The following is a 12,314-nucleotide window of genomic DNA, read 5'->3' on the forward strand; positions in this document are numbered from 1 at the left end:
GCCTGCACCAAGTCATCTTCCTCCTACTATCCTTCTCACACCATACTGCTCCTTTTGTCTTGCTGTCTCTGAATACATTAAATTCAAGAAGATGGTCCTCACCCACAAGGCTCTATAGAATCTTGCCCTCCCACCCCCAATCTAATGTAATTTCTCTCCATTCTCCCTCTCAGTCCTTTCACTTTATTCCACTCTGCAGCTATTTTCCCCACTTTTGGCTTCATGCTTACGTCGTGCTATTTCTCTTCTCTCTCCACCTAGTACAGTGGGGCTTCAATCCTGGTTGGGTCCCTAGGCACTATACATTACAACAAATAAATAAGAATAAATCCTACCTTTCCGCGCAATTGCTCCTAAATAATCTGTGCAGACAATCTATCCTGAATTCTTGTCATCTGTTTGTCTTATTTAAATTGTAAGCTCTTTGGGGCTGGAACGTGTCATTGCCATGTAAATTTATAGTGCTTTAATACTGTTTCTTGAAACCACAATGACCACTACCAGCTCAAAGGATTATATCAAAAAGGATGGATTTTACTGGACTTCTAAATATACATTTTCCAGAACTTAAAACAAACACCATGTCTAAATATTGTGGAGCTTTACTATTTTAAGACAGCTGAGAATCTGGTCTCGTGTTTCAGTACCTCCAATTAACATCAGAAAGATTCAGGTAAATGATGACAAAAGACACCACCTATCACATTTTTCTTTTTTCTTTTCTTAACTCTGGCTGAAACAGCAGGAGGTGGTCTAAAATAATTCAGTATTATGGCTGATAAATATTAGATAATAAATCAGTGCACATATCGCAATACATTGCGTTTCTTAGAAATAAAACAAAACAAATAACTTGAGCAATGTAGCACACACATCCCTAAGAGTGGCAGGGAAATACACAGTAATTGGAAAAGAGACAAGGGGACCATGGAAGGGGAGCAAGAGAACAGGCTGCAATCCAACAGAGCACTTAAGCACCTGCTTAACTTTTGAAACATGTGAGTAGTTCCACAGAAGGCAAAATTACTCACGTGATTAAAGTTAAACTTGTATTCAAGTGCTCTGCTGGATCTGAGCCACACAGAGGAAGTAGTAGCTATTGAAAGTACATGAAAAATTTAGTCCAAAAAATAGCTAGACCTTTTTCATACTACTAGGCTATAATTTCATGTAGAGATTTTGGTGACTACACAAACAACTTTAGCCTTGCTCTTGCATTTAACAGGCCACCAGTAGAAGCCCTTGTGGATACATTCTACGTAGCCTCTCCTATGCAAGAGAGGAATTTCAATGTTTAATTTAGTTATTTTGTAAAAATCTCTTTTGGCATTTTGAGGCAGCAGCCATAATTTGAGACACACTTTAAAATGTTCATGGGAGTGATATGATAACCAAAGTATTCCATATTCAATATTATTAACGTTCCAAGTTTACTAAAAGAGATGTTAACATTTACTGACACGTCACTAATGCAACTAATATCAGTCTCAATTTCTGTGGCTGAAAGACCATTAAATGCAGTGACCTTTGCTGTATTGTATGTGTGGTGTTTCTTACTTATTTTCAGCACACATCTGATGCAAGTCAGTCTTTGCTGCAACTGTCGGAACTGGAAGAAGGGTTCTTCCTGATATCATTCCCTTCATAACGTGCATGTTATTTTTCATAATTTCCACATGACGCTCCATGTCTTGTGAAATAAAATGTGGCCAGGATCCATGGTTTTTCTTATTGGAAAGAACAGGCACTAAAACCTGATGGCAGAGCCGGGACAGAAAAATTACAAATCAGTGAAATGTTTAAAGTTTCTCAATGATACTTCACAACATATTGCTTCTTTAAATCCTGAGTGGAACAAACAAAAAACCAAACCAAAACTAAAGCACATGCCAGAAACAAATGATTATTTTAATTAAAGTTGATGTTTTAATATATATTTTTCTATTGATATATACATGTTCAAACCTATTCAAATTGTACTGTATGTAAAAAGAATATAATACGTATTTACATTGAGGTGAAACGACCAACAAATCAACTGAGCCTGAACATTGTGGTTCATGATTTCTGAAAAAGAACATGAGTCTATACATTTTGTTATTTCTCCTCCATCTTTTCCCCACAAAAAACAGGAAAAAAGACGGAGGGAAAAAAATAGCCAAGTCTCTGTATCCAATCCTTCCCACAGTCCAGTTCCAAGTGCCTTGGTTTAATAAACAAACAAATAATGAGTAATCCCTAAACATCATTTAATTTCTGGCCAAGTTCGACATCATATTTAGAATAAAGTCAGAGTAAAAATACTCTTCTAGGATAAGCCTTTGTAAAATTATTTTTTCCAGTGGTGCAAATATGTAGTTTTGTTTGTGACTGAATATGGCATATTCAGAACATTTATTTGTAAAGCCTTCAGTGTAAATAAACGTTTTCTAACTTCTAGTTATATTTTTCTATAGTGCATATCACTTTTGAAGCACTTAAACACATGATTAAGCATCGGATTATTTCTCATTAAAGCTTACAATTAAGCATGTGCTTAAGCAATTTGCCAAATTGGGGTAGGACATATCTCCTGCTTAAGTGCTTTTGTGAATCAGGTCTAAGCTGTGAATAGATAAATTAAATCTGCATACTGATGTCCCATAGGGACTTTTTTTTATTACATTAGTGCATATAGATCCCAGTCAGGTTAGGGCCCCTTTAGGCTCAATATTGTACAGCCATAAAACAAACAGTGGGCTCACGATTTTAGGCCCGAATACTACAAATAGCTCGTACAGAACCCAACTGACTTCTGCCTGTGCAGGACTCCTTGCAGGTCTAGGGGCCTTAGTTTAAAACAAGGCACAACGGGTAGATGAAATAAATGGTGAAAGACAAGCAAAACAGTGAGATAATCATGTTTTTGCATAGACTAGCTGAGTGCAAAGTTTGTTGTTATAGAGCTTGATTCTGTTTGTTGCGTTAGAGACAAATGAACAGAGTCTCAGCTCACCACCTGCCTGTCTACTCTCCGTTGTTCTGTAGTATTCTGTAGGCATCATGGTAAAGTGCATGTTAAGAGAGGATATGGCAAGGAGTAGCCCCAGAGCATGCCACCCCATGGGATGGCACTGCAATCACTCCACCTCAGTCCCCTCTTTGGTGTTCAGTAATCATTGTGGTCCCCACATGCGGGAGAGAGATCCTCTTAACATGAAAAACACTTAGAAATCTGGTGGAACTTCTTTGCTGAAAAGTTTGCTGAAAGAGGATCATCACCCATCAAACCTGATAGTTTAAGAACTTTGTTTGAATACAAAGGATAGGAGAAACCCCTTCAACAAGGCCAATTTATAATTGTGTATATACTAAGTTGATCTCTATTTAAGTTGTAAAACAAGTTTTTATAAGATTTCTGTTATCAAAAATGGATATTATAATAAACAGCACTGAAAAGAAAAAGATTCTCTTTATTCTGTGATGCATTTCCAACTGCTTCTGCGAAACATTGCATCAGCAGCTCCCCTTCCCCACACTTCCTCTGTGTGTGTGTGAAAAGCTAAGCCAGGTAAGGTACAGTTTCTATTAGCACACAGCCTCCTTGAATCTCCAGTGCTCTCATGCACCCAGGAGTGGGTGTGTTTGTGTGTTTTAACTAGAATTCCTCCTCTTGGGATCTAATTTATTAAATCCTTGCAAAATAAATACAGTTCCTCTGGCTCTTCCAGGCTCAAGACTCTCCTTCCCTCAGGGCTTTCCATTTACCCTTGGCTTAGAGCTGCAGGCCCCATCTCTCTTAGATCCCTTGGAGCAGGGGAGCTCTGCCAGTCCCTCCCATTCCAACCTTTGGGCCGCTCCAGAGAGACCTTCCAAGGTATTTTCCTAACCCCAATCCTGGAGATCAATGCTCCCTCTTCCTTCAGAAGCAGGTATCCCTAGTCCTCCTTCCTGGCTCTGATGACCGACCCCCACTATCAGCTGGGTTCTCTCACAGCAGATCCACTCTGCAGCTCTCTCCTCACACTAAACACCCTTGAGAGCTCCTTTTTAAGCCTCAGCAGATGGTTACAGGACTCAGAGACCTGGCATCCATGCCCAGCGTGGTTAGTGATCCTTCTCAGAACTACCTGTTCTTAAAAAGGCTGTGCCTTGGACCAGGTTACAGTGTTACAAAGGATGAGTTAGACTTTATTAAGGAGGCTACTCTTTAACCATCCCACATTTGAGGACACTGCTAGGTGTTGGCTTTGTTTTGAAGGAGTTGTGTGTGTGTGAAATGGAGCAAGTTGTTTGATTTTTCATTTTATTTTCATATTTTTTATTGAATTACTCCCTCATGGTGTGAAATTTTATTGCATGTTGTTGTCACAGGGTGCATCACTCACCTCCACACTGGCACCTTCTCCTGGTACTCAGGGGATTAGCTTGAGGTCAACACCACCCCATCCGTGGTTTGCACACCACCACTCCAACTCCCTGACCAGCCTGTAGCTCCTCTCTCCACCTTAGGAATCACAGCTTCCTCTCACTGACTCAGCCCTTCAGCTAGGTCACTTGAAGTTCCCTCTTCCAGGGGGTATAGTCCTAGGCAGTCTTTCCACTCACTGCCTTACTGCCACTCGTCCAGGGCTGGTAGGGGAAACCGGGTCTGCCCTGTTCTCCAAGTTCCAGCCCAGGGACCCTCAGCTCAGCAGTCTGGGCCTTCTCTTTCTGGGCTCACTGCTCTATCCCTAGGCAGCTTTCTAGTATTGCTTCCCCTTCCTGGGCCTACCAGTTCCTTAAGCCTCTTCCCAGAGAGTGACTACAACCTAGTCTCCACTCAGTCTCCCCTATCTCCAGGAAGTGTCTGCCTTTACCCAGCCATCACAATCCCCTGCTTCCAGCTGGCTAGCAGGGTTTGTGCAGGCACCACCTGTTCTGGCAAAGGTGAACCTATTCCTCTAATTAGGGCTCTTCCCCCTCAACATTCCTTCTATTAGGTTAATTGACCCATCTGGCCTCCATTAACCCCTTCCTTTCCTGTGTGTGTGAGGGGGTGGAGACCCCACCACAGCTGTGACCAACTTTTTAAAATGAGAACACAAGGAGCACTTAATGAAATGTCTTGTTTATACACTAAACAGACATAATGAAGCCGATTTTAAAATGCCTAACCAGTTTCTCATCCATCCATACTTTTAATACTTTAAAAAAAATTTAATTGCATTTTTGTTTTTCAGTGTTTGCTGAAGTGTTTGAGATGCCCTCTAATGTAGATAATCAGCAACACATGAGGAGCACAACACAAGTTATGCAAGATCTTTAAATTAAATATTTGAACTTGTGCTACTGTTGTGAAATTCTCAGTTGATCTCTGCAGAATGTATTAGTCAGGTAAACCGCTAAAGTAGCAGTATGAGTATGATTTGTTACAACTAAATTCCAGATGCTTGTTTGTTGCTGTACATCTTCCATAGCAACAAACCAGGAAAAAGGTAATTCAATTGCAATCCCATTTTCAATAGGAAATACATATGAGCAAATTGAATGCATAGTCAAACCAAATACACCAGTTTTCACAAAGGAGAATAGGCTACCAAGTAAATATGGAATTTGGAACTAACGCATCCATATAGTGGATGTATCCTTGATCTCATCAGTAGCAAACTTCCCTCTTTTTTTCATTATAGTTTGTGGCCTCATTCCTTCTCATGAACATTTCGAAAAACTTGACTTTGCTAGCCTCTATGAAAGATGGATTCCCAATGAAATGGGTGAAACCCTGCCTCACTGAAGTCAATGGGAGTTTTCCCATTGACTTCAATGGGGCCAGGATTTCATCCAGTGTTATCTTTCCAGCGAAAGTTTGCTAAAGTTCTATTAACTCTTCTGCTCTTAACCAGATGTTTTCCACTGGCCCCAAGACAATAACTTCCTCTCAAACTACATGGCCAACCCAAGATAATGACCAGTTCAAAGTCCACAAAGTCACTGGCCAACATACTGAGAAGCTACAGTACCCTTCTAGTTTTAGCATCTATCACTAATTTTTTTTAATTTTTTGGATTACTACATGGCACATATTTTTCACCTTACTGAAATACATTTGATTATATTCATAATTAATCAAAGTAATTGAAAATTAAATTACATTTATAACATTGAAAAAGAATCATGAGGAGAGAACATTTTTGGAAAAGTATACTCTCTCATTTCTACTATGTTCATTTTCATATTTAAATTCCTAAATTCCTGTTTTTCTAATGCTTATCAGGAATTTTAACTTTTTGTATCCTGCCCTGGATAACACTGATGTAAATCCAGAGTAACTCAATTGGCTTGAGTGGATTTACAGCACTGTAACTCAGACCAGAATTTGAGCACATGTGAGTGTCTCAACTGACTTTCAGGAGAAGCAGTGACTAATACCATTTTTTTTAAGTAAAATGTTAAAGGGAGACAGTGGTCTTGTTATAGATTCAAACACAAACAGTGATACCTGGAGACCTGGGGAATTAAGCACTTACATTTCTAATAAAAAATGCTCTTCTTCCAATCATAAGATTCCAAATGCAACTTTAAAACTGAGGGCCAAATTCAACATGGTGCAAGCAGGCAACTTCACTGATATCACAGGTGTTGCACTGCTTTCATCAGCATTGAATTTCATCCTGAGAGCCTACCTGCACAGGCTGCAAAAACAAGTAAAATATTTGGATAATATGACTATGTGTCTATGTAATGGGAAATAATATGTATACCAAATGAATGATTTCTGACGTCTTATTCTATACAACTTATCTCACCCAGTTACTTGTTTTCATATTCCTCCTTTTGAGAAACAGAATACTATAATCAAAGAGTGATAAGATTTTAAAACTTTGCATATGTAAATCAAAAGGTAAATAGATCATTATATTTCAGAGGAAGGTTCAGCAAGAGTTGGGTAAAATTTTGACTGAGATCTACTGTAACTGAACTCCAAAAACCTATTTAGTCAGGAAATGTTTTTTAAATACCCCTCTTCACCGAGCCTAAACCTGCTTCCTATGGAATAGTTATAGCTTCATCAGATGCAAAAAAATGTTTGCTTATGTGACTGTGAAAGCTATTTTTAATTATTAAAATCAACCTAGATCAGACCTTGAGTAATAACTGCATATGGTCTTAACTTTTGGCATGTAACTCTACTGTCTGCTATTTCAATATCCCTGAATGAGTGATAATAATCAGCCACAGGAGAACTGACTGACCCATCTTTCATGCTGACATCCTTTGAACAAGAACTGTACCATACAATGCCCCTCACTAAAGCTGGGCTGTTGAAAATGGGTTCTAGATGCCTGGACAAAATCAAGCAAGCACTAACAGATTACAAGCAGGTTATGCAACATGTTCAATGTGTGCTTCATGTTGCATAATAATTTAAATGATGAAATCACTTCAGTTATAAAAATAATAATAAAACATATATGACTATGCCTCCACCAACCATCCTTTTGTGATGTATCTGGGCAACAGAGTAACTGCAGTTTTATTGTAATTTTTTTTTCTTTTACCAGTGTGTTATTTTTCTGAAGTCACCTATCTGGTGTAAATTATAACAACAAATTCAAGACTCAAATTAAGATTTATCACAAATGTTTAGTTATAAATACCTCTTCTATGAAATCCACTGTATGCTCAAGAGGTGTTGCAGACAACTCTTCAAATACTAGGTCTTTTTTGTAATTGTCTGTTCCGATACGTTCTGTGGTCTTCATAATGCAAACTACTTTATGCTTTACATCACTGGTTATCTAAAGCAAGAGAATCATAGGTTATCAGTTCTACAAGAATATGATATTTACAGTACAAAGTACAGAGAATAAACATCAATAACTGCCTTTTAAGTGACACATAAGATTGAGGTCCTGGTCAGACCTCCCAATGGAGGGAGTGGGTACAGAAGTACAAAAATAGCTGGCAGTAAAGCAGCCTGGGACTCTGAAGCACCTTTTCAGAAACCCTGTCCTGTCTGTGTGATCAAAATCTGTACCCAGACTTTAGACTTGCTTTAAAGTCTGATTTTCAACCTGCCTGTGGGTGTCTATTGATCTTTTGCAAACAGGCATCATTTTAAAAAAAATACCCTCAAAAACAAGAACCAAACAACCCTATTTTATACCATACTAACACAGAACCGTGGGCCACATTTCCAGCCAACAATGTGGTTGTATCTCAGTGGTGGGTGAAATGAACCCCATACATGATGTTCCTTGATATACACCTATAACTTCCACTGAAGTCAATACAAACTGAATGAATGTTTCTGACAGCAGTTTAGTCTAATTCACATCCTACAATAAATTAACTCTTTCCAAAACCCTGTGTGCTAGGACCCCATGTATTTCATGATTTGACAGCTGTGGAAGTTGCCATTGATTCCATCCCTTATTCAGATGGAACTCCAGAACTTCTGTACTCCAGAATCTAAGTTTTCATTTAAAAAAAAAATACTAGCCTTCCTGGTTGCAAATGAAACTGTATAAACACACTGAATATAACAACAGATACAGTGTCATCTTCCAGCGACTGCAGACAGCCTGAAATCAAAGTTCCAAGAAACTGATCCATCCATCTCAATGAAACCTAAAATTGAATGCTTATGGCCAGATTGTTGTCCAGCTAATGATTCCATGAAGAGGAACTTGGGTGCTCAAGACAACCTGTTAATTCTGTCCACCAGTTTTTGCACTATGGTGGAGGACAATAGGCCCCACAAGGACCATTCTCCCCCTCCTGAGCATGTGGGTGGGCAGTGGCAAGGGATAGGAGGAGTCTTGGCTTTGGTCCAGCCCACAAACATACCAGCCAGTGCAACTGCATCAGCATGCTGGCAGAACTATTCTGTGCCACATATATGACTTGTGCACATTACCTCCCCCCAAAGGAGTAAGGGAACTAGGAAGCAGATTGTGACTCACATTGTGACAAATCTGGTTCCTGGGCTGCCCCAGCCTGATGCAGTGCAACAGCTGGGCTTGTGGCGATTTCACTGTTGATAATTTTAGCAGAAACCTCCAAATAATATGCTTCTCCCGCAGCCTCAGACTCACCTCCCACACCTTCCTAAGTGTCAAAGTCCCAGTTGTTTCCTAACCAGCTGCCAAAACTTTCACATCTTCAACTCTGACAATTTCAACAATGCTAAAACCTATTTATTGTCAGTACAAAATCTGCACCATAATGAAAATTAAAAATGTGGGGATAGTGTAAAATATACTGAATTTAATATAAAAGAGTCAGAGCTAATGCACTGACTGTAAATTTATGTTCATTTGCAATTCTTTAAAAATCTCAGTTTAAAACGTAAGATAAAGCTACCATAGATTTTCCAGTCTGCCACGGGAAGGTAGGTAGGCTTGCAGCAGAACTTAGGTCCAGTTTGCCACAAGAGGCTTTGACCAGGGCCAAGCTTTATAAAATTGTCCTATGAACTGTTTTTAACACACAAAGTCACAAAGATGTTCCTTTTCTGGATTAAGTGACACATTCAAGGCATTATTGTGAAGATATTTTAAAGCAAACTAATTACCTTTACTATAATTAAGTGGCACAAGCTGGCCACATCAGGCAGTGACTTGGGGCACCCATTATTGGTGTGAGTTCTCTTGTCCCATTGGTTTGATATAATTAAGTTAGATTTTCTTTTGATTCTTTGGCAAGGGACGTGAGCTATAACAAAATAGTATTACAAGGGTCAAGAAATGTGGGAGGATAGGGATACAGCTGAGTTATTTTTTAAATTAATTTACGGAAACTGAATAGTATATTGAACAAAGTAACTCCTTTTATTCCCCTACAATTTCACATCTGGATTTGAGATGTTTGGTGGCAGAAACTGTCTTTGAGGACAGTTTCTTGCATTACAGTGTTTACGAATAAAAGCTTCTGCCCGCTGATAGCCAATGATTAAGATAATTCAAGGACTATTTTTTTAAATGCATTGATGCAGATATGCAGTGGGTTTTTTAAGTAAGCGTACTGATATTTTTAGGAATTGAAGTATTAACTAAGGAACACGCATATACATTATTAAGTACTCAAAGTTACTTGCGAACCTACCTAAGCCAGTGATTTGTTAGGTATTACATTCAGTGGGTGAAGTCTTGGCCTCCCTGAAGTCAATGGCAAAACATTCCGTGGAGCCAGAATTTGAACCATGATTTTGAAACAAGATAGGTTCATAGTCTAGGGTTGAGTCCTCTCAGTCACTATGGACTTGACTGGATCCCCCACACTCACATTGGTGAGCAGTTACTCCCAGGAGTAATCCAATTGACTTCAATGGATCTATTTGTGTAACTGCTCACCAGTGTAAGGACATCATGTCCCAGTCTGATCCTACATTAACTAAATCATATTCTAAAGGCAGTGATACTCAGACCTCAATAGTTCAGGAGCCAAATTAGCAATCAACATTACCCAAAAGAGCCACTGTAGTGTGAATTCATTGTTTCATTTACTATGATACTATATATATGTATGTTATTCTTCCAGCAAATAGGTTAATAACTTAGTGCAAGTGGATAGTTTAACTGGTTAATAATGTAGTAAAAGCATCCTGATTGGTTAATAACTTAGATTGGTTAATAATTAAATCACACCATGTTTTAATATCATGTGCTACAAAAAGGCAGAAGATAGATTAAAGATCCACTTGTGGCTAGCAGCCTCAGTCTGAGCATCACTGTTTTAAAGGGAAGACTCTTAAGAAAAAGGATAAGAACACCAGACGGGTGGAAAGGAATGGCTGAAACGGAAGTAGTTTCTATAGAGTGCATTAATACTAGAACTTCTATACTAAAGCGAAATTAACTTCAAAAACTTTTCATATATTTCCCATTATTTCCCCCTTAGAAAGATTGCAGAGGGAACACAACTAGAAGGGTCTAAACGTTGATGGCGGTGATGGTGGTTCAGACAAAATTAAACTCTACTCCCAAACTCTCCCCAATTTTGCCGATCTCTAACAACATTAAAACACTTGACTCCACTCATCAGAAAGTCCGAACCCCGGCACAGCCAAGCCGTGGGATCGTGCTTTCATGGCACGCCTTAAGGTCTCTGCTATAAACTCCAGCACATACAACTTGCAGCACCCCGCAGGCCAAAGGGTATTTAGTATTTGTAAGTCAAGCTTCAGCCTCTTACCGTCTGCGCAGCTGTTACCGTGCCTGCCAGGGGGAAGCAAAACAGTAAGACAGCCGGCTCCTTTTGGTTCAAAAACGCTGCCAAGGTTTTCTGGTTCTCCTCATTTTCAAGATATCTGCTCCATTTCTCCGCTGGGAATTTCAGCAAACGGGCCAAGCGATGCCCCACAAACTGGACCCTCTCATCCTCGGAGAAACTTTCTCCCTGCGCTGCCTCTTCCTCCTCCATCTCCAGCCCGAGAGCGAGGAGAGGGGCGGCGGGGGGGGGGGGGGGGGCAGCTGAAGCGCAAGAGGGCTCCCCTCAACTTGCTGCTCGGCGGATAAACTTGTCCCCTCTTCAAATTCCCGCCTACGCAGTAGATGCCACTTCGCCTCCCCTGGCAAACGCAGCAGCCCTACTTGGCCCAGGTGGGTTTGCACCGCTGTCCCCTCTGCAGCCCCAGCTCGTCCTGCATCACAAATCCCCTCCCTCGCCTACAGGGCATTGCAGTGGCTTCCCTAAGTTTCCTTCCCTGGGTTTGCCGCCCGTCTGCTGCTGCTGCTGCTGCTGCTGCTGCTGCTGCTACCGCCCTGCCCTGCCCTGCCCTGCGTACGGCCCATGAGAAGCGGCCAGGCCACTTGCCCGCCACAGCCTCCGCTCCCATAAATTGCAGGGCAGCGGCGTCCTGTTTCCCTGGGGATGACGGAGTCCCTGGGACAGCCGACCCCGCCTCTCCAGGGAGTAAATCACGCCTCTCCCCCGCCAGGGCACCTCCTTCTGGGGGGACGAACCACCCTGGTCTCCGCGGGGGGGGGCAGGCGGCAGAGAACGTTCAGCTCCTCGATGGAGCCGGCCAGCCAGCTGGGTCTGGGGGACACAGACTAAAGCCCGGGGGTTCACGCTCCCGCCCCGCAGCGCCTCGGCCACGCCTCCCCTCCGGCCACAGGCACAGTGGTGCAGTCTCCATTCTGGCCGGCCGAGTTCGGAGGACGCTGTTCGCCTCCTGGGCGACGCGCGGGCCGGCGAAGGTGCACCCGAGGCCGTGTGCTGGATGTCAGGGCACCGCCTGCCTGCGCCCCCGGGGGAGGAGGGAGGCCGAGACCTTGGAGCACAGGAGCTGCGGCGGCGATGTGGGCGTGAAATGCCCGCTCCTCCTGCGAATCTCCGCACCCCCCGTG

The 12,314-nt window shown here is 41.5% G+C and overlaps 1 protein-coding gene across 1 annotated transcript in view; it reads right to left on the minus strand.

The window, feature by feature from the left end:
- DNAH11 (dynein axonemal heavy chain 11) overlaps positions 1-11,708 on the minus strand; it is a 261,889-nt gene extending 250,181 nt beyond the window's left edge. The window contains 3 exon segments of the mRNA XM_067562084.1: positions 1,558-1,754; positions 7,620-7,760; positions 11,158-11,708. Of these exon segments, the coding sequence (XP_067418185.1) occupies positions 1,558-1,754; positions 7,620-7,760; positions 11,158-11,385 (566 nt within the window). The 5' untranslated portion in view covers positions 11,386-11,708.
- Between the last annotated feature and the right edge of the window lie 606 nt (positions 11,709-12,314).

Source organism: Emydura macquarii, unplaced genomic scaffold (assembly GCF_026122565.2).
Source record: "Emydura macquarii macquarii isolate MOO-44397 ecotype Brisbane River unplaced genomic scaffold, CSIRO-AGI_Emac_v2 contig_2422, whole genome shotgun sequence".
In the NCBI taxonomy this organism is placed as follows: Eukaryota; Metazoa; Chordata; order Testudines; family Chelidae; genus Emydura; species Emydura macquarii.